General features: G+C 46.4%; 1 protein-coding gene across 35 annotated transcripts in view; it reads left to right on the top strand.

Moving 5' to 3' along the window:
• The window catches only part of EPB41 (erythrocyte membrane protein band 4.1), a 91,377-nt gene that overhangs the window by 50,914 nt on the left and 15,955 nt on the right, over window positions 1-24,508 (top strand). For 14 of the 35 annotated variants that reach the window (XM_062594240.1, XM_062594231.1, XM_062594213.1 and 11 more), the window contains 15 exons: window positions 2,161-2,236; window positions 2,961-3,179; window positions 5,420-5,507; window positions 6,083-6,235; window positions 6,732-6,829; window positions 7,162-7,334; window positions 8,487-8,603; window positions 9,986-10,114; window positions 11,128-11,235; window positions 12,729-12,934; window positions 14,133-14,189; window positions 14,340-14,384; window positions 15,245-15,307; window positions 17,950-18,129; window positions 20,001-20,036. In XM_062594240.1, coding sequence (XP_062450224.1) covers window positions 2,161-2,236; window positions 2,961-3,179; window positions 5,420-5,507; window positions 6,083-6,235; window positions 6,732-6,829; window positions 7,162-7,334; window positions 8,487-8,603; window positions 9,986-10,114; window positions 11,128-11,235; window positions 12,729-12,934; window positions 14,133-14,189; window positions 14,340-14,384; window positions 15,245-15,307; window positions 17,950-18,129; window positions 20,001-20,036 — 1,748 coding nt within the window. Of the gene's footprint in view, window positions 1-2,160; window positions 2,237-2,960; window positions 3,180-5,419; window positions 5,508-6,082; window positions 6,236-6,731; window positions 6,830-7,161; window positions 7,335-8,486; window positions 8,604-9,985; window positions 10,115-11,127; window positions 11,236-12,728; window positions 12,935-14,132; window positions 14,190-14,339; window positions 14,385-15,244; window positions 15,308-17,949; window positions 18,130-20,000; window positions 20,052-24,508 lie in introns of all 35 variants that reach the window. The other 21 variants (XM_062594217.1, XM_062594235.1, XM_062594236.1 and 18 more) reach the window with 16 other exon arrangements.

Here is a 24,508-nt window from a genome sequence, read left to right as displayed (position 1 = left end):
ATCAGGGAGAGTTCAAGCAAGGGTGTCTGGCAGGGATCAGCACAAGTTCAAACAGTCTCTGCATCCTTTCTCTCTTGCTCTTTTTTCTTTTTTTTTTTTTTTTTTTTTTTTTACGTGTAATGATGCTCTAGATTTAGGAAAAACAGTGGCATTTCCTCGCAGCAAAACATAATTTGCAGCACATTTCCCTGTATGCAAATCTGTGCTCTCCCTTGTACCATAGAGATAGCACTGAAATAAGAGATCTTCTCCCTATTGTAGCATGGAAAAATAGGTGTCAGTGGGAACCACGTAAATCCTAATGGAGACTGGGAAAACCTGAGGTTGCATCCTGAAGCAAGGTTTTGTGGACTCTTGTCTGTTCAGGAGTCCAAGTAGGGCAAGAATGATAAATAAATAGCTCAGGTAGTATCAGGACAAATACTGACTGCTTTAGGAAATTGTATTTTAAGTTCTGCTAGCGCTGAACTGGCTCATGATGAGGGCAGTGTCGAATATTTTCGAGACGTTTATTTTCCCCGAGGAAAAAGCCTAAGATCTGACTGCTTCGACAGAAAAACCTGATTTTAGGTACGCTTATGGCAGGGGAGTGCAGAATGAAGTGAATCATTAAGTTACGTATTAGCACTTTGCCCAGGAGGGGGCAAATGCCTTAGGACTGTGGAGCAGAAAAAGCTCCTGCTCTTACCAGCTGCTTGTTGAATCAGCAGCAGGATGTGTGTAAAGGGCATCGCAGGTACCGTTCGCTTGGTAAGTCTAAAGAACAAGCTGCTGAGGAGTTTGGGGCAGTGAGACAGTTAAAATGGTAAATTATTTGAGTTTACTGGAAGAATGCTTGTTGATGTAAAGGCAGTCAGGCTCTGCGTGCTCCCTGCAATGCGTAGGCAAATGCTGTTACTTAAAATACTTTCTTAGAATAACTTGTTTTGAACTGTGCATAGCAAAAACAACCTGGCTTGTGTTTTATCCCAGTTAGGGTGTTGCATAAAAAGTAAATCCACGTATGCCTTCCCTTTCCTCCCTGTTTGAGATTTTGATAAATCTCTTAGCAAGTTAAGTGCAGGAATACCTTGTCTTTCTGAATTAAGTGTATTCAGAACCACAGTGTTAAAGGGCACAGCAGAAGAGGTAGTAACTTTAAAGTTTCAGCATCGGACAGATTTGTCAGGGCAGTTTTCTGCAGGCAGAGGTGATGATTCTTTTCAAGGGAGAAGGGGTCACAGTTCGAACGCTTGGATTCAGCAATTCTTGGAGCTTCACTGCCTGCCGTAAAGGAGGAGGAAGGGAGACGTTCCCCTCATTGCTGAACATTTCTGATCTGTCTGATGCCAAACCTGCGTGTGATCTACAGGCACGCTCTCAAATACGAGTTTCCTTGCAAAGCTTTGCTGGCAGGGGCGCTGCCTGATGCGATGAAGGGTTGCTTTTCGTGCATGTTGAACAGTGTGCACAAGTTAGCAGTTCAGCTGTGATATTCATCTAGACCGAGGCAAACCACACTTTCGAACAAATAGCAGCACTTGTAGGTACAATTATGTGAGTCCTCGCTCCAGGTAGCGCCTTTAACAGCGCCCTGCGAGACCTGTGACGCACTGTGTTAAAGCATTTAAGTCTTGACTTGCAAAGCTCTGCCTTTCTTGGTGTTTCTTCCAGGGACCGACTGTGCTGAATTTTAGCTGTGGTCCAACCACACAACCACAGTGTATGGGGCTGTTGAGAGAATTAACACGTTTGTTTCTTACAAGAAATTTGAAAATTAGGTCTTGAGCAAGAAAATGCTAATTCGTTAACCTATAGCACGCATCTGACTTCTCTTCATGAGTCTTTTTTTCTTCGATCAGTGATAAAATATTGAGTAGTGTGGTGTGCTTGCAAATGAATTTTGTGTGTTCACAAGCTGTGATGTTTCCCAAGCGTATTGGTCTGTCCTGCTTTGTCACCTTGTGCTTATATCTTAATTCCTGTGAAAGGAAAGAAATCACACCTCACACCCTCTGCTTAGGCCAAGCTGCTGTGTCTGGGGCAGTATTCAAATCGATGTTATGATCTGAGAGCTGCATTTTGAGGACCCTGGGTATTCACAGCATTTTATAAAGACTGACTGCCAGGAAGCTGTTGTACACGTGTGTATTTTTCGCAAACTTTCCTTTGTCATTACAGGAGGCCCCTGGGATTTTACCTTCAATGTCAAGTTTTATCCACCAGATCCCGCCCAGCTGACAGAGGATATAACGAGGTGAATTACCTATTAATCTGGCTAACAGACAGTAAGCTTGCAGGGCAGAGCAGCCAGCGCTTTCGGGAAACCGCCAGGACTGGTGGCTGAATAGAATATTTGATTGAATAGAGATTTTTAGTACTCGGGTGGCTCTGCATCCTTCAACGAGGAGATCAAAGACCTTCAAAACCTTTGTTCTGAAGTCCGTTCTCGCGTTCGTGTTGTGTTTGACTGGACTCTTCTGGTTTGTTAAGAGATGCTTGTTCCAGCTGTACTAACATTTTTTTTTCTTCTTTTTTCCATGCTGAAGAAAGACTCTCTGATGCACTCTGTGTGTTGGTTACTTTTTGGCAGCTCCAGGGGAGCTGTTTGGCTAAATGTGAGAACTGTCTGGAGGGATTTTCTTTGCGAGGGAGGTGGCGGGGAGTGTTCCCTGTGCCTCTCTGCACAACGCAGTGTCACTCTCAGTCTTGACGTGTGCGTATTTGTGTAGGAAAGTGCACTTTTATTTTCAAAAAGGGCTCCTCTGATCGTAAGTGTCCTCTGCTCCCTTTCCAGAGCGGAGGTGGCCTTAAATTCTCCCATCCTTCACGCTAATGTGTGAATATTACCCCAGAAGTGAAAATACGAGTTAAAAACCAGCTTGCATCAGTGATATAAAGAACAGGTTTTGTTTGACCCTCAAGAAGTTTGTTCAGGTTGCCCTTTTTCTGATAAAATGTTTTTTCTCTTTTTCCTGCAGGTATTACTTGTGTCTTCAGCTTAGACAAGACATCATTAAGGGGCGGCTGCCTTGCTCCTTTGCGACTTTGGCTCTGCTGGGCTCTTACACAGTCCAGTCTGAGCTGGGAGACTATGATCCAGATCTACACAGCGCAGATTACATCACTGAATTTAAATTGGCCCCAAACCAGACTAAAGAACTTGAGGAGAAGGTTATGGAGCTTCACAGAACGTACAGGTAAAGTGAAAGAAGCAACTAGAATAATGGAGCTTTTTAGTGTTTTCCCCATCTCTGTTCCATGCTTCTGATTTCTTACTGCACCATTATTTATATTGGCCGTTGGCACCGGGAACATTAAGACATGAATTTTCAGCTACAAAAGGAAATCAGCCATTTTAAAACGCTCTAATATTTGGAAGCTATAACAAAGTCCTCCTAGAACCTGGAAGTCTTTTTTTTCCTGCTCGATGAAGAAACTATTTTTAGAAAGTAGATGTGAAATATTGTAATAATATTTTAACAAATGCCCTATGTAGGTGCTATTTCTTAAAAATCCAGCCACGGAAATGGGTTTTATTTCATATGAAAATGCAAGGTTTCCTTGTTTTAACCTTGTCCTTTGTCTTTTTTTTATATTTACTTTTGGATTTATGCAATTTCATATTGTAATCTGGATGGAGCAGATCCAGGGGCTTTGTGTGTGTACTGTAGCCTGCAGCATGCTTGGGCTTTTCTGCAACCACAGTTAATAAGTAACACTTTACAACGTGGAAGTATTCCAGATAATGCGCCAAATATAATAAACCTGCCGTTGTGCTGCCCTCCCCCTGTTTCCAAACGTGGCAATGAGTTGGGCAGATGTGTCTTGTTCTCTTAGGGCTGACGGGCTCCTCTGAGTCCCTGCAGTACCAGACTGGAGGGTCGCAATAACAAAATCCTTTCTCTCATCTTATTTGGAGCGGTTTTGTATAGACCCTCTCAAGGGCTTTGATTACAAAAGCTGCGCGGAGCTGTGTGCACCAGCCCGGAGGGGTGCCGCGGAGAGCCTGCGCAGCCGGCACGCTCCCGGAGACGTGCTCCAGCTTTCAGGGGAAAAAGCCTGTTAAAAACACTCTGTGATCCCGAAGCCTCGGGAAGGTCTTGAACCGGCAGCCCCTTGACCTGTGAAAAGCTGCTGGCTGTGATACACTAATAACAAGAGCAGAGCAAAGCTGAGACCTTCTCGCGGGCCCTTGGAAGCTAATAACGTAAGTGCAGTAGGGAAGGGTGGACGTGTGCCCCCGGCTGTTACCAAAGCTGCAATTAACACCTCACTCAGCTCCGCAAATCAATACATTAAATTGATTCCTCCCCCCCATTTGCATTGAGAGGGGAGGAAATGAAGGAAAATAAGTACTGGGCCACTGACAAGCTTCATGACTTGAAGTCAAAGGCCGTTAGCTGTGCTAGGAGAGGCGGAGCGCGTAGCTGAATTATTCATGGGCCTTTTGGCTTTATTAGAGAGCTAATTCATGATAAAGGATGTAGGCTTATTTAATGTGCTCGCATGTGCAGGGAGGAGGGAGTAACGTTCCCATTTCATTTCTGGTCCGTATTCCGTGAGCATTAAGCTATCAGCAGATTTTCAACAGAAAACCTCCCTGCTAACCTGTGCTCTTTCTGCCACTGCTTTGTGTGCCAGAGCTAGTGACTGCTCTTAACCTCTTGAGTAGCAGGATCAGCAGGACAGTGTTGTCTGTCCTGTATCATGCCACTAAATAATCTTGCTTATATTTGCACCTGAAATATATGCAAGTCATCAGGAAGAAAGACACCAAACCAGTAATAAAACAAAATATATAGAACCAAATCATTTCCCGGGAGAGCTGTTAGATGCATCTTGAACAACAGAAACTTAATAACAAGGGCACTTCAATAACGTTGATAATAGCCTCCATTATCGGGATGGTGCCGTTAACCAAAGTTCAGTTGCATTGCTGCTCCCGCAGACACGGCACCATCTGTTCCCAGAAAATGTCTCATTCATCTCGGCTGCCCCGCGAGGAGCCTCTGCTAAGTGATTTCAGCTGTCCTTGCGCTTCGCTTGGAGAACAATAGCGGAGTTTGGAAAGGTCTCAAGGCAGCGAGTGCACGGAGGAGGATAGTACCTGTCACCCTTTGCCTTCATCTGGATTGGTCTTTTTTCCATAGAATCGAGTTTTATACCCTCTACAGCACTTACTCGCCAGATAACTTGCCTTCTTGTTTGGTATCTGTACTGCTCTGTAGAAAAAAAGGTGCATCTGTTTTACGAGGACGTCTCACAGTACAAATGTGTGCATGCAAAGTAATTTAATAATTGGTCGTCTAGGCACAGATATGTTAGTATTCAAAGCAAAAGAAGATCTAATAAGTAAATGGTTTTGTGAAGCCCCATATGTCCCTTCTATAAAAATAACAGCTACGGAGGTCATCAGGGCCCTGTTCTCTTTTGCCAGATCGATGACTCCAGCCCAAGCAGACCTGGAATTTCTTGAGAATGCAAAAAAGCTGTCTATGTATGGAGTTGACCTTCACCAAGCCAAGGTGAGAATCAGTGATGTGCACTTATCTTCTACATTTTGTAATTTGATTGTTTTTTCCTTGTAGGAGCAAGCTTTCTTATTGCAGGAGGTCCCTGTTGAAAGATTCAGGCAGTGAACTGGCCGTAAGCACTGAAGAAAGGCTGTATAAGCACTGTTGCAAGCACAGCAAGAGAAGTGATTCTTCCTGATATGCTTATTATTTATGTATTGTAGGATGCTTTACAAGCCTACTGATGTAAACAGGTCCTTACTCGGAAGCACTTAGAGAAAGGTTGTGAGCCTGCAAAGTCAGCCAGTCGCACAACTCAGAAATGCAGGATAGACTAGACAGCATTTTGAGCAGCCAGCACTGCAGAGGAGACCAGCAGAGGCAGGAGATTGTAAGGAGAGAAGTGAAGGAAAAGTAAGTCTGGCCCTGGCTGCATAAGGTGCTAAAAACTGTTTGAGGTCTGGGAGGTGGAGAGATAAATTCAAGAGAGCCTCAGGGAAAGACAGAGTAATTTGGAGGACACACGTCGACTTGGAACATGTAACCCTGATGCTGGTCTCTGCTCAAATCTTCATTTGCTTTCTTAGGACTTGGAAGGAGTGGATATCACTCTGGGAGTCTGCTCCAGTGGCCTTCTTGTTTACAAAGATAAGCTGAGAATCAACCGCTTCCCTTGGCCCAAAGTCCTGAAGATTTCCTACAAACGCAGCAGCTTCTTTATTAAGATTCGGCCAGGGGAGGTATGTTCCCGCTTGTTTGTGATCATGTCTTGTGTTTTGTTTAATTACCTTCTGATTATCACCAACTTATATGCTTCATTAAGTGTGGGAAAGAAGCAAGCTTTCTTCTGAGTGGGTGTTTTACAGCCTGTTGTATTTCTGATGTTGCTTTGGTAGTAAATTCAGTTCTTAAAGTAGAGCCCATTGACCTTGCTGAAGCTGTAAAATAGATGCTGGCAATTTAAACAACGTATCATCTAGCACCACCTCCTGGCACAGCACGGTATTCCTGCAATCCGGTCGGAAAGCAGAGTTGAGTTCATAGATGAAATTGGGAGAAAGATTCCCTTTTTGGGGGAAAATCTGTACTTTTCCTGGCCCCTGCCCATCTGTGGAGTGAGTTCACTTGGACTAGACCAGCAGTTTGTGCCCCAAACAGAAGCTTGGTGGGCTGGGGACTGGGCTCTTCTGCCACCGTCATTCTTTGCTATGCGTGAAAAATGTTTGTTTTTTGCAGCAAGAACAATATGAAAGTACAATTGGGTTCAAGCTACCAAGTTACCGGGCAGCGAAGAAGCTGTGGAAAGTGTGTGTTGAACATCACACGTTTTTCAGGTGGGTTTTTAAACTCTGGTCTTGCCTTTGATCGGTGTTGAATAACGAACGCTTTAGGTTTGCTGCTGAACACAGGCAGTTCTTTAGGGTTTAACAAAAACTGGAGTGAAATGATCGCAGAAAAATTAAGTGTTTATATTGCAATAAACTTCTAGGCAGCTTGCGTGTGAGGCCTTCTGTCTTACATTAGATGTGGCACTTGTTGCTAGTGCATTTTATCTTCTTAATCGTCAGTGCCTGCAGAGACTTCTTTAATTTATGTTTTAATTTCTCCTCCTATATTACTTCCCGCGCCTGGAGGTACGATTTTAACGTGTCGCTGTGGCTCTCAGGCTGACTTCCACCGAGGCGATCCCGAAGAGCAGGTTCCTGGCGCTGGGCTCCAAGTTCCGCTACAGCGGGCGGACGCAGGCGCAGACGAGGCAGGCGAGCGCCCTGATCGACAGGCCGGCTCCGCAGTTCGAGCGCACGGCGAGCAAGCGCGCCTCCAGGAGCCTCGACGGAGGTTGGTGCCTGGCGCTTCGCGGCCGTCGGGACGTTTCCGCCGCCCGGTGCAGTGAGACGCTGTTCAATAGCTGTCGCTGTGTCTAGCTGGTGCTTTGGTTAGAGGCGAAAGCTCTTTTAGTGAGCTTTGAATTTTGCCTACGCTGAAAACGTTTAAATGCTCCATTATTGTAAATCAGTATTTACTTTTCTTTTTTTTTTTTTTAAAAAAAAAAAAGGAGTAAAAAGCCCACATAATTTGTCACTTAATTCAAGACTTAAATATAAAATAAAAATAGTAATTTACCAAGGACTGACCATCCAAAAATATTTATGGCTGGAAGTGTTGCAGGCCAATGCAAGGTTTTGGTCGTAAAGCTATTTCCTCACTGAATCTCAGCACGATTTTCTTTTAGCAAATCAGGAATTAAACCATTTTAGGATATGTTTTTTTTTGTTTAAAGTAGCTTCTGAAATAATAATATTATTTTCCTCGAGGGAGAGGTTTTTTACCACTAATATTTGAAGCTTTTCCCGGGGCTGTTTAAGCGATGATAATGTCAAAGCTTGTGACGTGTCAGTGGGGTGGGCCAGATATTTTTTTTTAATGGGGCTGGATAGGAGCCGGCAGGCGGGGAGGGGAGGGGAGGTGTGATGGGGGAACGCATGCCTTTGCTCCCCTTGGTCTGAATCCAGGGGTGCCCATAAAATTAGGATCCGGGGCGCAGGGGAGCTTCCTGTTTCCCTCGGAGCACCCAGCAGAGCAAGAGCAGCGTCGCCCCGAGGTCACGCTAGGAGAGAGGAGGGCTGCCCGAGCTCCTGGCACGAGTTTACAAGGCTTGGCGATGCTCGGAGCCGGGAGGGAGGACGGCTTGGTTCGACCTCCGTCCCGCAGCCGTGGTGCGGAGAGTGGGAGCAAAACGCCCGCTTGCCCGGGCTGGGTGCGCGGGCCAGCGCTGCTCCTCGCGCCTTGGCCATGCCTCGGAGACCAGCGGTCTCGCTAGGGGAGAAGCCCTGCCGCGGAGGAAGGCGAAGCCCCACTGGAGTCTTGTCCCTGAGTGTCAGAGCTCGCGGAGAGCAGCCTGGGAACCTAACGCTCCTCTCTGAGCTGAAGTCTGCAGCCTTTTTCCGTCTGCCGGGTGGGCGGTTGTTAACATGTGCGCAATTTCCTCAGCTAAACGTGCGACTCAAAAAGTTGAGTTCAGAGCCGTAGAGGAAGAGAAGCAGGAGGAGGTGGTGGTGGTTGAGGTTCCCGAATCAAAACCTGTGGATCAGTCCCAAGAGAAGCCAGGTATAGCTGTGGTGGCTACAAATCTCTGCAGCGCATTGCCTATCCTTTCCCCACTGAGACGCCTTTACATGCTTGTTCTTGACAACCCTGAAAAGTTTCACCAAATCTGGCGGCTTTCTGTTTTTCGCTTCTTTGCGAGGAGAGTCTCGTGCTCGGAGGACAGACAGAGCCCTGGCTCTGGGAGCATGGAGATTTGCCAAATTTCTGCACTGCACCTCGCTAGACAGTAATTCTGCTGCGGAGGCGGGGGGAAGATTGGGATGTACTGGCACTTCAGATCTGTCTCTGTATTGAATTTGGGTGTCTTTAAATGTGGCTTAGAAAGCTTAAAAGTTCTTTTTCTATGATCTTGAAATTTCTTTTAAAGCTTCTGTAAGGCATCATCTCAGGAATTGCTTGCATTTCTTTAAGCCTTTTGTGGGTTTTATTATAGTTAGAGAAATGGCTTCCCAGTGTGCAAGAAATGCTTCCCAATGTGCTATATGGAGCCTGTTAAGACAGGTACTATTTCGTAAATAATAAAGTCCTCTTAATAGAAGAGTGTAGGTACAACACTGTATTTGAATACTAGTAAACATATCACAGCAGTCGTATTGTCAAATACTTGCTTTCTCCATCGCTTAAGCAGCAAATGCCTGTGGAGCGTCAGGGCTGGAGAGGATTCATGTGCAAATACGCTGTGCACTGCTCCACTTTCCTTCTTCCAGCCTGCTGTGATTGCAGAGCTCTTTTGAGTTTTGTTTTTTTGGTCTGAAATCCGGATCACGCTTTCATGAAGTGGAGCATAACGTGGCAAATCCCCCAAACCACTGTCTTGCCTTGAATTCTTCCTAACCAGCAGAGCCTGTTGTGGCTCTGAGAGTGAGAGCCTGTAAAAAGAGAAGGTGGAGAAGTAGCATCTAAGACATTGGGATAGTTCACTGCACACTCTTAATTTTTACATTGGAAGCTTGGTCACTAGCTGGTTTTTAGAGATAGGCTCCTCTACTGGGGAGCGCTTTTCCTTGCTTTTACCTGTCAGCACTTGCACGTTTTCGACCCCCAGCTTGGAGGCAGAGCTCTGCCCAGCGCAGGAGCAGCGTGAGCAGGAAGCGTTAGCGCGTTGCTGCCATCGCAGCTGTGTCCTGCCTAGGAAAGAAGCCTGCAAAGCTGGGGCATTTTGGTTTCTTCCCCCTCTCCATAATACACCGTTGGGATTGGCAACACTAGATAGTGATGTGCAGAAGACCATTAATAATCTTCCTGGTTTAAAAAGCCCAATGGTGTTCTCGGACCCTGTCCTGGAGAGGAGTCTCTGCTCGCTGTTCCCTCGGCCGTAGCGACTGTCGTGTGTCCGTGCAGCTCTCCAACCGCTCTGTTAATGCATGCAAAACTTTTTCTAGCCAAACACATTCTTGAAAGTTTTGAATTGAAACCCATTGCAGAGGAGGAAGAGGAAGAGGAGAAGGTAGAGGTGGTTAAGGTTCCCGTTGCCGAGCCAACGTTACTGGAACCGTTGCAGAAGCAGTCAGGTACAACCGCAGCCGCGCCTGACATCAGTGTGGCTACCGCAGCCGCCTGCGGTCCTTACGCCTGTTGCTGTGAGCCCCGGTTGAAGCGCTGCAGGGCAGCGGTTGCTTTGTTTGCAGTGGAGTTAACGCCATTAAAATCGGACCTGGCTTTGCGGGTGTGCTGCATCCTGCAGTTGCAATGCCGAGTGTTTCTTTAGCAGGCTGTGCCTCTGCGTGAAAAGAAAAAGCAAAGTATCACGCAGCGGCTCGGCTCTGCGCCTGCGTGGAAATTAATGGCAGTTGTGTCCAGTACCCTTTTAACGCTCCTGTGCTACTGACCCTCTCTGCAAGGTTAATTCCCACGAACTGTAGGAACACGCGGTGCCTAAAAATCAGGTTGCATTCGCCGAGTTTTGTGGCCCAGTTTGCCGAGGTAACCTGCATCCTGCTTTTTTTCTCTGATATGGAGCCTGCTTCCTCCCAAGCTGGTTATTTTTTTCAGAGCCACTTCACTGCTTTAAACAAATCCTCCCCCAGCCACAAGTAAAAGCAGAGCTGGTTAGTGACTCCTTGCAGGAAAGCATCCCCTTAGTGCCCAAGCCTTGTCGTGCTTCCCCGTGCCCACCTCCTCGCTTCTCCCAGCGCGGACACTTTTGGTCCCAGGAGGTACAGTTTTTGGGGCCGGGGTGGTGATGATTGGTACTGCGCATCTCACATTTTGGAGCAGTTCTTGCTACTGTGTTCACATCTAGTGCCATGTATCAAAATAGTAAAAGGCAGTTAGTCAAGAAGATACGACTAAAATAAAACAGTTCTGGACAGCACATAATTCATTGCTGAGTGACAGAGAAAGATTTGTATCTTCTTCCTTCCTTTTTTTTCTGTGTGTCTGGATGCTCTCAAGCTCTGCGAAAGAAGCAGAAGTCCCTAAGAGAGGTGGTTTTGTAGATGTACTCGTGGCAGCGTTTCCTTTTCAGTTTGATTTTTTTTTTTTTTTTTGAGGTGGCGTTTTAATATTTGCCTAACTTTTTTAGCCAAACGTGCTCTTGACAATGTTGAGATAAGCCCACTAGAAGAAGAGGAGGCAGAGGAAGAAAAATTGATGGTGATGAGAGGAGTAGAAGCGGTCCTAAAGGAGCCAGGTACCACTGCGATGGCTTTTCACACCCGTGTGGTTAGCATGTCCTCATCCTCCTTAGCCCGACTGTGCCTGCCATGTCACAACCCCTTGCCCACCTCTCCAGCGGTCGTCACCGCTTCTCTGGCATAAATAGCCCCGAGACACGGGACCGGTTGCCGTAGTGAAGTGTGTGGCTCGCAGGGATGATCTCCCTCCTTGGGGAACGAGAGATGTAATGGGAACAGCGGCGGTGGCGATGGTTTGGGATTTTGGTGTGGATTTTCAGCAAGGGCCAATGTCTAGTAATTTGTCTTAAAAGTTACGATTTCAGTCTCTGAAAAATGATGCTCTTGCTTTTTCACCACTCAATCTTGTATGTTTTTGACCATATGGATATTTTATTCTGCACAGATTTATGCACACGGATGAGATACAGTTAGCTTTTGAGTGAAAGGTAAAGCAGGAATTCTGAGGTTTTACTTAAAATTATGTTTGGTTTTTTTTTTTAATGTCACATTTTCTGGTGTCTCTAGCTGGATGGACACTAGTAACCCAGTAACACTACTGACTGGGATAAGTTGCACACTGTGACTCTTCCTGTATAACCTATGACTATGTGAATATGAGATCACATCAAAGAAATTTTTCCAGGTGACTAGGAATATTTTCAGTGCAGTGGCCACAAAAAATCAACCTCTGGAGGACTAAATGGCTTCTTGTGCCTAGAGATAGGCACCGTGGATTAATTTGGGCTCGCTTTGACACCTAGCATGAGCTCAAATGCTTTCTGAAGTGTTTGAGACCGTCCTTCTCTTGAAAGCTGGCATTTCCAGAGCGCCGTGTTCCTCTCGGCGCGTCCCCTCTTTCGGAGGTGGTGGATATCTCCTTGCCGTGGTGGCTCGTGCTGCGGCAGGAGATCTCCGTCTCGGGCAGACGGTTTGAGCCTGCTTTGAAACCCACCTGGAAGCTGCCGTAAAGCTTTACGGATAAATCTTTGTGGATTTTTTTTTTTCTTTTTTTGGGGGGGGGGTGGAGGAAATTGTTGAAGAGATTGAGGAGACGAGGGGGGAACCAGCATTGCTCTTCCACGAGCCGTTCGTTTCTGGCCGACGGCGTCCGCATGGGCTCTCGCACGGCTCTAAGTGTCCGTATTTTAATGGTTTCGTTGTAAAGGACTTGCGTTTCAATTGCGCGTGAAAGATCCAGAAATCGATGGCACAACGTCAAAAATAGATTAGCCTTTCTGGTGTGGCTTCTCTGCAGAGTGCAAGCTTGCTTTTTGTAAACCATGTTTGGTTTTGTTTATTTTATTTACTTAAACCATAAGGAAAACGATCTCCACTTTCCTGTACTAAACGCACAAGCTGCTTTGCTCAACATCTTGGTTTCTTTTCCTTTTTTTTTTCCTTTTTTTCCTCCTCTTCCTCCTCGTCCCTTTCTCTGTAATTTTTGAAAAACTTTGCCCGGAGCCTTAGAGCCGTTCTGTGCTCTGAACCTTGCGCGTCTCTCCCGCAGCCGTGGCGGTGATAACGCCCGAGAGGAGCCCCCGGCCCACCTCGGCCCCCGCCATCGCCCAGAGCCACGGCGCCGAAGCGGCGCCGGCCAAGCCCGAGGAGCCGCTCGCCGCCTCCAAAGCCGAAAGGGAAGGGGCGAAAACGGAAACGAAGCGCGAAGAGATCCCGACGGAGAAAGCCAAGCCGGAGCCGGCCGAGGCGGCCAAGGTGCGTCGGGGCGAGGGGCTTTCGGGCAGCGGATGGCGAGCGGCTCCTCCCTGCCGCTGATGAGCTCCTGAAAACCTTGTTTGCTTAAGCACTGATTTTTTTTTTTAATTTTTTAATTGAGGGTTTGCACTTTGCAAGTGTCCGAAACGTTGGTGTATGTGCGTTGTTAGGCCAAAATAATGTGCAAAATTATTATTCCTAGTAGAGCACCCTTCATGCTCTGCCAGGCGCAGCGGCACGCACCTTTCGAGGTTGCGGCAGGCGTGCGCGCCTTCAGAAACCGTTCCCACGTTACTCTGAGCGGCGCGCCGGGGAGCCCGGAGCCGTCCCCGCGCCGGGGGACGGCGCGGCCCAAAGCTCGCGGGTCCTTAACGCCCCCGCCGCCCTTGCGCGGCTGGGAGCTTCCCCAGCATCGAACCGAGAACGAGTAAATTTTATTCGTCCCATTTCCTTTACCACGCTTTCTTCCCAAACGCTTAAAAGGTAGATTTTTTAAAATTTTTTTCTTTAAGTGTATTTTAGGGAAATATTGTCTGAATCGGCCAGATCCACCTTGTTCCTCAAATGTAACTATGTCACTTTTTTTTAACACCAACTGGTGCTTTTGCCTTCATATTATTCGGCAATCCCGTTTCCCTAAGCTATAAAATCCTTCGGCAATCTGGGTTCTTTAGTTACAGATGGTAAAGGACTTAATCTGTGGTGTTAAGCTTGATTTTGTAGCTAGGTCTCATCTCACTGACGATGCAAAACCAATTCAATATCGGGGCCTAACGTACCATTTTCTAGTTTTTGAGAAGTTTGGCATTAACTTGACCATGTTGCCTTTCGGTAATGATTTTGTTGTGAAATCCAGCTGCAAGCGAAGGTGGAAAACACCAGCTGACAAATGTAACGCGAGCAGGAAACCGTTCTTCAGAAGCGCCGGAGAGCTCCCGTTTGAAGTGCTAATACTTCTCCAGGCTGAAGGAATTATTTTAAATGTGCTGCTGAACTAACAGACTGTCAGCAAGAGCCCCGTTGTTACTAACTCTTTGCAGAAGGCTGCATGTTGTTTTTTTTTTTTTTTTTTTTTTGCATGTTCACACAGTATTTCAAAACCAACTTAATGCAGCTGTGTTTTGAAACTAAGTTGTCTCTTGGAAAAAAAAAATCTACTAACAAAAAATGTTTTTACCACTTTATTTCTTGAATGTAGGTGGGGAAAACGCACACTGAGGTCACAGTACCCACTACGAATGGTGACCAGCCCCAGGTTTGTGCTGATAATTTAGTTAGGTTGCTCATATATAAATAAATAAATATATATTATATATATATAAAAATATACACATATTTTTAAAGTTATACAGTGAGGTTCAACATAATTAAACAAACCAACTTTTTTTTTATCACTGCCAAACAGCAGCAGCCTGCAGAGAAAGAGGAAGAACTGATAAGAATGAGGAAGGTTAGCCATTTTACACTTTCACCAAACAAATGTGCCATACCATTCATGCATACATAACCTATTTAAAAAGACAGTGCTCCAATTTCTTCATGTGCTTTGGGCTGGGTGTTTGTTTTTTTTTTAAGCCATAGGTGTCAATTATTTGATTACAAAGTGAACAGCTTTTTGTCCCATAGCCAGTCTGATTGCTAAAATTCGGCAAAATTCTGTGCTTGTTAAATGTTACAGAGAAATATAATTGGTTTGATTTACAAAATCTAGCTTTATTACTCTGTAACAAATTTAGTAAAATCCAAAGGAAGAGATATATTGTGCAGTCCAGAAAATTTTTCAAAATTTTAGATTTAAAAAGCTTTTTTAATATTCATTGATTAATAGGAGAGATGTCCAAAATGGGAACAGGTTAACAACATAGTTACTATGCACATTAATAAATACCTCTTAAAGACTTTGAGACACTGAAAAATGTTGCAGGCGTGCATGGCTGTCAGGGGTTTGAAGTTGTTACTTTGTGCAAGGCTTCCGGAGAAAAACAGCGAAATGCCTCTTTGCGGAGAGCAGTATGGGTTTGAACCAATGCAAAAAGCTGATGAAATGCTGGGAAACTGTCTCTTTAAAGGCCTCATTGCATTTGCCCATTTTCCATGAACCGGAGCTCCCCTTTCCTGGGGGTGACTCGGTGCAGGTGTTCTTGTGGCTCCACGGCCCATCCCATGTTGGCTCAGTGCTGCGCTCCAGACGTTGAGTTGATTTTTTATTTGCCAATTTGTGAATCCCGCAAGAACAACGTTTTAATTTTTTGTGCTTCTCTTCTTTTTTTTTTTTTGTTTTTGTTTCCCCCCTTTCTTTCATTTTCACAGAAAAGATCAAAGAGGCTAGATGGTGAAAACATTTATATCAGGCATAGCAATTTAATGTTGGAGGTTTGTATGAACTTGACGCTTTTTTCAGTTGCGTTTGCCTAGACCTTCTGCATTCTGTGCTGAACTTTTTCTTCCTCTTCTGCTGCTGCCTTTGTTTTTGCATGCTGTTGCATGACAGACCTTTTTTCTTTCTTTTCCTTTTTTTTTAAATACGCTTCTGCATGTTGACAGTAAGCGTGCCAATATGCAGGCATCCTTCCTTCTACCTCTTTTGATTTTCATTCTCTCATACTGACCTAAAATATATGATTGGCAGAGCTGGGTGCTCGCCCCGTTCTGCGCTGGGAGCGGCGGGTGGGCAGCCGCCTGCTCGGAGTGACGCGAGCCGTGGCGGGGCTCGCTCACGACCTCGGCTGATCGAAACCGCGTGGGTTTGCCGATGAAGCAGAGCGAGCCGAGATGCAAAACTCGGGCGAGGTGGCGGCTGAACGCCGTACGGTGGCAGCAAAGGGGGGGAGCTGCGGGAGCGACCTCGGGGGTCTGGCTCGCGACCGCTCCGTTTGGGGAGCGTGCCGCTTGGGGTCCGGGCGCCGTCTCGGGACAGAACGTGCCAATCATATATTTTCTACACCGTGTGACGGAAGAACGTTTTGTGGCTTCCGATACTCTGTTCCCCCGTCACGTGTTTCTACTCGAAATTGCAGCGCCAGCAGCTGGCAGGGTTTCCCTGCTGGTATCGCTTGAAAGTGAAGTGTACTAACTGCCGCCTTCTAACCGTGATCTTAAAAGTTTTGCAGCTTTGGATTTTTTTGCCTGCTGTCGTTTAAGCTTTGGGACGCGAGCGACCGAGTCCGCGGCTCGACAGCGGGAGTCCGGCCGCCGCCGCGCTGCGAAGATCGTGCCCGTGGCTTTCTTTAGGCCAGCTCCACCGGCTCGGTCATCTCCTCCGTCCCCGTGTGGCTTCTAAATGGCTTTTTCCCCCCCGTTAGCGCGATGCCGGAGGAGGTCTCCCGGGGGCTCCCGCTCGGCCGCCCCCCCGAGCGGTTCCGTTGCAGGTGCTGCCGGGCCGGGGCCGGCCAGGGGGGCTGCGGCGCCTCGTCCCCTTCGTTCCCTTTTCTCCGACGATCCCCGGCAGACCTCGCGACCGCTTGCGGAGAAATACTCTGGGAGCTGTTGCTTATTTTATCGAGAGCCGTTTACCGCCCTGCGCTTGGCGACCTGCGCTCCGTAGCCTTGCCGAAAGGCAAAACCCGAGGAGAAGCTTAGTGGTTAGAGCTTCGCTCCTTGAGATGCTTTCGAGAGCAGTCCTGGCTCCACGTATCCCGTTGCGGCTTTTGCTTCTCTGCAGACTTTCAGGATCGACCTTTGCTGAGCCCTGGCGGGTGGTCAAGGTGGCCTTTCTCTCTTCTCTGAAGCTGGGGCAGTTGCAGGGCTCCCCGACCCGTGCAGGGGTCCCAGAGTTTACCGGGGCACCCGCAGCGCCTTGCCTTGTGCTTTTATCAGGAATTGATGCCAAAACTGTTGTTTCCCCACAACTGTGCCAGAAAGAGCAAAAAGTTGCTCGCGAGACGTTTCGGCTTCCAGCCCCGCAAGCTGGAGGCGGTGGGTCTCGGGGAGCTGCAGGGTCCCGGCTCGGCGTGGCGGGTTCCTCTGGGGAGGTGTTTGCTTCCAAAACATTGCTTGCTCTCCCGCCTTATAAAATCAATAGGCTGCGCAACAGCTAAAGACACAAAAAGAGTGAAATTTGCCAGTGATGCTTTTACTGACCTTAATTTCCCCCTCTCTAATGGGTGAGGCTTGCTTTTTTTGGCACTGTCCAGAAGAGTTGTTGTTTCGCTTCAGCCTATTTTATGCAAAAGCTTTGTTCTAAACAAAACTCTGTTTTGCTTGCAAGGAAAGGCTATTTTTAAGCAATTCAGTTGAACAGAGCTGACTTGCCTTGAAGCCTGTGTGTTTATGCTGTAAACTGGCATCACAGAATAGAGATCCGGCTCATCCCAGGTCAACATCTGCAGCAAGACTTGCTTGATCCAGCATAAAGTAAAATTCTCAGCTCAATTTTGGAGGGTTGTCATCTCATCTTTGATTCAGAAACCTAAAGCCTCCTATGGTAGCTCCTGGTGGGATGAGATGAGAGGGGAAAAAGAGTAATGGGGGTATAATGGGACCAAATGTAGTTTGTGATGAGATGACAGAGAACAGGAATAAAGAGAATGAGTAAAACTGGGGAGAAGTTTCTTAAGCATTAACTGCATTTATGGCTCTCCCTTAAATATTCAGGCGCGCAGAAGGGAGGAAAAAACAAAACCACCCAACTCAAAAGCATGAGATCAAAGAACCCTAAAAACATAACCTCAGCGTTACAGCAAATCCTATCTATATGGCAAACCCTGGAGGTCACAGCTCGGCTGGCATCTCTTTTGGTGTAGCTTGAGGTGACTGATGGCTCGTCCTGTACCTGAAGGAGCCGCCTTACTGCGTGCCGGTCGCAGTTTGCCCCTTGTTTAATACGAGACCGGAGTAAAAGGAGAGAGAAGGTTCCCCTGGGGCGTTTACAGCGTGAGCACAATCGATGGAAGTCGGCAACCGCTCCGCTGAGCGCAGCTTCGCTAGACGGCAGCGCGCAGGCAGTTGTCGGTGCCCCTCTCTGCGTCCCTCCCTTCATTCTGCTATTTTTTTCCCCGTTTTTTTTTTAACGCTAGGATCTAGATAAGCCCCAAGAAGAAATAAAGAAACATCACGCCAACATCAGCGAGCTGAAGAAGAACTTCATGGAGTCCGTCCCCGAGCCGCGGCCGAGCGAATGGGACAAGCGTTTGTCCGCCCACTCCCCCTTCCGCACCCTGAACGTCAACGGGCAGATTCCCACGGGAGCGGATGGAGTGAGTACCGCGCGGCGCGGAGGGGTTAACCCGCTTCGTGCAGCGGCGCGCGGCGGGCGTGGGGCAGCTCTGCCGCTCGAGGTTCAGCCTCGACTCCCCTTAGGTTTTGGTTAGGGGCACATCTAGCGTGACTTTGAACAAGCGCGATGGTCTCTGAAAGCTTTAACGCTTCGATGTTAGTGTCACAAAGACATGGGGAGTGGGGAATATAAAGTAAAGCAGATTTTCATTGGTTTTGATGCTGCTTTTCCTTGCATTGCTGTCATCTGTGGTGCTAGAATATGCTTCAGATGGCTCTTTTGGGGACCAGCTTATTCCTGGTAGCAGGGAATATGTCTCCCCAAAACACGAAAAAAAAAATCCCTGAATTGATGGAATTGTAACTTCAAAGGTAGTATTGCAAGTAATCCAGTGGAGAAAGACTTGGATGGTATCAATTTTAAAAAGTCATTTTACCCTCCGGTTAAGCTGGAGGGAATTCTGTGTGTCATTGAATTTACTCTTGCATTGATCTGCTAGTACATACCGTGCAGATACTCTGTGGAGCCTTCAGAAAGACTCCTCATGTGGCTAAATTAGGGTTGTTTGTACTTGACGGAAATCTTTCTCTTTACGAAGCATTCACCATCTCCCTGATATAATTTCCTAAAAAAGATATTTTTTCAAAAAAGCTGACATGAAGCAGCAGCGATCTCTCTGCCGACTTGTTTCTTCTTTGATATCTGACAACTCTGTTTATATTAATACTGGCATTACCCAGCTCAGATTACCCAGATTACCCAAGCTCAGGACTGAAACTTTAGTTAGGAGCCCTTGGTAATCAATCTCTTAAACAGTAAATGTAGTTTTCCTTAAAGCTGAGAAATTAAATGCTGGCTACAGTGAAGACAGAGGCAAAATCTCTCCTGACTTAACCCTAGCTTCTCCCCTTCCTGCCCACAGCTCTGCAGATAAACTTGCATTTGATCTTCAAACCATTGCAAGGGTGGTACTTTTTAAACAGAAATAATCTTGCTGTGAATGGAGAGTTACCAGAATGGACACAAGAGGCTTTTAGTGCTTGAGTTTACAAAAGGTTCCCCAAGGTGTAGAGCATGGCCATGACACCCATAGAGCTTGCTTCCCCCATCAGAAAAACAAAACAGAGCCTTGAAGATGAACTAGTTGGGATTGATTGTCGTCGTTGGAATTACCCTGTTCAATGCGTGGATGGACTTCACTGTTCGGTTGCTGAGCCTTAGCGTAAATTTTGCAGGGATTTGCCCAGCAGGATACAGCAGGAGTGCTGGCGAGCTCTCCTCCTTGTACCGAGCAATTGATGGATGTGCAGGTGGAATAGAGCAGGGGCTCTCAAACTCAACAGCTACAACTCAAGAATTACATTTTTGGTTGTTTTGGAAGAAATTCTTGCGTGGTGACTGCATGTGAGGTCCTCGGGGCCTGCTCTTTACAATAACTTGCTAGGGTGGGCTTTCCCATCTAATCCTGCAGTGGTTCACCGTCACACTAGGATTGGTGTCAACTCTTGATTTGCATTTCTGGAAATTCCCAAGAGCTCTTAATATGACCTTTGAAATGGTCCTTCTCTGAGTTAGAGATTGACACATTCTGCTGTGAACTTCCAGAAATGTATCGTGACCATGTAAGAGAGAAGGCACCTACAGGGAAGGATGCTTTACTCCACCTGCACATCAGTGTAAAATGTTTAAGCTTGGTAAATCATAATGCAAAATAATTCTGTTTCTACAGTTCATGGTGGTATCTTAAGGCTGCTGTAGTGACAAAAGGGTGTTCTGCCGGGGGCTGCTTTTCTGCTGATCCTCTGTGTTCTGTTGCAAGAAAACTGAACCTTACACGCTTTGTGTGTCTAGGTCAAGAAAGTCACTGTCCTATCTTCTGAGAGACAGGTTGGTGGCCTTGAGGTAAAGCTGCTGTTCTGATATGTGCTTCTGAACCAGGATTTTGCTATTGCAATGGCACCAAGCAAACTCAACAGCAGCTGCTGGATAACATTTTTCTTTTGGCTACATTGAGTAGTTTCATATCTCACAGCCTCCAGACCTAACACCTAAAGGACTTTTGCACTGCTGCAGCTTTTGCAGCTTGCGATTTGCTTACTTTGGTGCATGGCCGGTTCGAAAAAGCTGCATGAAAGATGTAACTGTGTATTCGGAGAGAAAAACAATTATGAAAATTTAACTGTACCCTGTTCTTTTTATGTTGTCTTTCTTTCCGTTTTTGTTTTAATGATCATGTTACTCTTGCATTTTATACTTTCTTTTGCTGCCCAGTCTCCCAGCTATTTTCTCCCTGATACTCATCACTTAGGGGTGTGCAAAGAACCAGTCCCAAAACACCGCACTGATCAGAGGAGGCTAGCTCAGCTGAGAGAGCTTAGAGCCAAGTTTTTTCTTTCATAGGTACAGTTGGCTTTGACCATGTCTGATGAACTGAAGCTGTGGAGATGTGCTGGATAGGTTGCAATATTTCCCACCATCTCCTCTTTCTTCAATGAAAGTGCTAAAGCCCTAGCATGATCCTGTGTGATGTTTTCTTCATTCTGTTTTTTACATTCTTCAGACTCCAGAAACAAATGTGCTAACATGTGAAGCCAACTCCAGGAAGTCTGGAACACTAATACTGACATCCTGCCTGTTCCACACTCTCGATTTCTAAGATGTAACAATTTTTTGCTCGTTACAATAGAGTTTTCGAAACAACTGAGATTTTGATACTCTCATCAGGACTTTCAAAAATAGTTTTGTATCTGCACTGCAATCTAGATGTCAAACATTGTTTAACGAGCACCGTTTTTTTAGGGCAGTACGGAACAGGAAGTTGTCGTAGACCACGTTTTGTACTATGCCATTTCTATTTGTAATACAGCCAACTTAACTTTTTTCTCAGCCGTTCCAACTCCGAAACACTTTATTGGTTCTAAACACGTGGTTTTCTTGGAAGGCGGTTGCAAAACACACGTGATCATGATGCAGAGATTCTTGAACTCCATAGAAAGGAGAGAACCGTATTTCGTAGCTCAGACAGTGATGGAATTTGGGCTTCCAGAGCTTCGGTTCTTGAGAGCAGTTACTATTAAATTGGTGGGAAGACTGTCCTATCCCTTTGCACACCTCCAAGTATCATTTTTGGGCACTTTCCATCTGTCATTTTTGTTCATCTCTCTCTGTCTTTCTTGATCTTCTACCACGAAAGCAGACACAGGAACGTCCTCTGTTAGTGCAGGATGAAGACAAACTAAAAAAGCAGGAGATACCTACTGAGACAACCTTTCCCCAGCAAGCAAATGAAGAAACTCTTCCAAAGGTTTCTATTCCAATTCCTGAAGAGCAGAAATCTCTCAAAAAGTGTCAGCTGTACTCTCGTTTTTTTCCTTCTCCACATATTCCCTTTATGATGTCTTTTCTTGTGATTGTAGCACTGACTGTTTGGTGGCTGCTCTTTCTCTGAGTGGGAACAGGGTCCTATTGAAACCTCAAGACCAAAGCTCCCGAAATCTTGGTCGTAGCCTCTGCCGCATCCTCCTTGTCCTGGGCTCTGATCTCCATAGGCCGTTGTCCCGGGGAGGGACACCCCGTGACTAGAGCGTGGATCCCGCTGTTTTTCGTTGTGTAGCTGCTATCTGGGGCCTGGCAGGAGTGGTAATGGATTGCCAGATCCGTTTCGAAGTTTCCTAGTGCTCTGTAAGCAAAAATGAATTGTATAAACTATGTAACCGACTGCAAAGGCTTCAGCTGTAAGAGGGCAGATTGAGAGGAGGGGAGACGTTGGCTTCTGTAGCTCCTTTAGACTTCACATGGCAATTGCTGAAGACTTGCTAAGCTTGTTACTTTAAAAGCAAACTATTCACAAGCAGAAGAACACTTGATAATGATCCCAAAGCCTGACAAGGCTTTACTGCGATCCAGCAAATCTAATCCACAACCACTCCTTTTCTAGGAAACCGAGATTGGCATTTAAAGAAAAAGTGTCGACTATCAGTGCTGCTATTAGCATTAATTTATAGATGGGGACAGGCAGCTTTTCCTTTTCCCAACAGGAGGCTTTTTGCAAAGCATCACAGCTTCCCTCTTGCACCCCTGTTCTTGTTTTGAGGAAAATACGCCATGCAATAGGAGAAAATCCATTACAAGCAAATATTTATTGTAAACGTAAATGAATCCTTTTTTCTGAACCTCATGGTCTTGGTGCAATTCTGATGTGTTTTTCTAATTTGTGTGGAACTAACTGAAGCATGTTTGCGTAGGTCACAGAAATGGAATAACCTGCTGTTAAGTACGTCTCCTTCGTCAGCATGTCGACTTTACTACTGTTGAGTTTACTCAAACGTGTAAAAAAGAAGAGTGTGCTCAGGACACAGCCCTAACGTTAAAGCCGTTCGTTGCTTTGACTTCTCCGACGAAACCGTTGCATGCTGCTTGTTGTTTACGACACACAAACGTAAATGTCTGGATGATGCTTTTGGATATCTGAGTCAACTTGGTAGTTGAGGTGACCCAGCTGGGAAGCGAGAGGGGTTTACTCAGCGGGGCTGAGCAGAGCTGGTTTGCGAGCCGGAGGGAAGAGGGGACTTTGTGTCCAAGGGGTTTCTTTTCTGTATATAATAACTACAGGACTGAGTTAAACCAGCCGCTTCTCTTTCACTAGTAATATGCATTTTGTTGCTTTCTCTAGAGAGAATTGGTATAGAAATGGTTACTTCTGAGAACAGCCACCGGTACCGTCGGTATTGGCAGCTGCTCCTAGAGCGCAGAAGGGAAAGGAACAGTCCTTTTTTACAGGGACTTAAATGTGTGAATATATATAAATATATGTATTTATATTTGTTTATAGATCTATATCTGTGTGAACAGTGTTACTTTAGGAAGACAGAAAAATATGCCTACTAGAAAAGACGTAAGACAAATACGATGTTTGCACAACTTGGCATGTGCCGTCCGATCGGGAGGACAGCAGTAAATCAGGAAAAGCTTGGGCTGTATCTCTTACTCGGGGTGTCTAGGTTGAGGCTCTCTAAGCGCTGTCTCAGAAATTTCAGTGGCTGGCAAAACGCTTTGCTTCAATCCCGCGGGAACCTTTCTGATTTGCCCACTCGCTCCGATTAGCTCACCGGTTTGTGCCTTTAGGACCTTGGTTTGTGTGAATGCCGATTTCCACGGAAAAGTATTCTTCCCTTTCGAACACACTGCCTTTAATACAGTCTTCCTCTTTCAGCCGTCGAGATCGCAAAAGCTGCTCGGCTGCCGGGCTTCGGCGCCGGGCAGCCGCGGGCTCCGGGAGGGACGTCGGCGGGAGCCCCGCTGCGGAGGCGAGCCGAGGAGGAGCTCCGGAGGGCTCAGCCCGAAAAGCAGGAAGGTTTTTTTTTTTTTTTTTTTTTTTTTGTCTTGAGAAAGCGGGGAGCTGGGGACGGACGTGGCGGTGCCGGGCGCCGCGGAGCGCGGGGCCGCTTCTGGCCTCGGGTCGCTGCTTGGAGCTGAGCAGAGTCGGAGCAGGTGTGATGAAAGCGGGGACCATTTGGGCTGTCTGTCCGTCCGATTCCTGTCCGTGTTTCTTGGAGAAGAGCTGCTTTTCCTTGAACACGCAGCTCCTGCTTCCTTTCAAAAGCCATTGCTCTGGTTAGCTGCCGCGATGCTGCTTTCGGAGGCTCGCTGCAGCGAACGCAGTGCAGGTTTTTACGTGATAACTTTCTGAAGGCGTGACGAATATTTTGAAGCCATAAGAGTGACCTTTGCAAAGCCATGGTTTCTGTAGCTCTGTCTCCCGAAGTTTAAAATCTTTGCCCAGCGCAATTTTGGAACGTCGTGCTCAGGATATCTCATCCCAGAGTGGTGAGAGATGCACTCTGCTGGTCAGTTCAGTTCAACTCTTTATCTTAATTAAAACAGTCTCTCTCTCTTTTTTTTTAAATTTTTTTTTATTTATTTAAATCTTGAAATAAGGCTGGTTATCATCAGCGAAAAAAACCTTCTGAATTTTACATTCTGAGAATGCTCAGGAACATTTTAGGGATTATTATACCAATTCGCACTGAAGAGTATAAAGAAACTGAAGAAGTGCTTTCTATTTCTAGGGCAGTTTAGAGATGAATTTATCCATGTTCACGCAGGTAGATGGGATCTTTTCTGATCCAGATGGAGAAAGGTTGTAGCTTATCGGGAAGGGAAAATTCGTCCGGTCAAAGCCGCGGTGGGAGCCTGCGGCGATGCGGTCCCTCTGCTGTGCTCCAGCCTCTTTGCCTCTCTCTCCTCCGTCTTTTTCCTTGCCCCGAGGTGGTCAGAGTAGGGTCTCCTTTCGGAGGCATTTTGTGTCTCGTACGTGCTTTTTGCTGGGTTGGTTGCTTCCCGATTTCACTTCTTTCGCT

This window comes from Rhea pennata, chromosome 23 (assembly GCF_028389875.1).
Source record: "Rhea pennata isolate bPtePen1 chromosome 23, bPtePen1.pri, whole genome shotgun sequence".
Taxonomy (NCBI): Eukaryota; Metazoa; Chordata; class Aves; order Rheiformes; family Rheidae; genus Rhea; species Rhea pennata.
The sequence above is the reverse complement of the archived record's forward strand: the minus strand, read 5'-3'. Positions and strand labels throughout refer to the sequence as shown.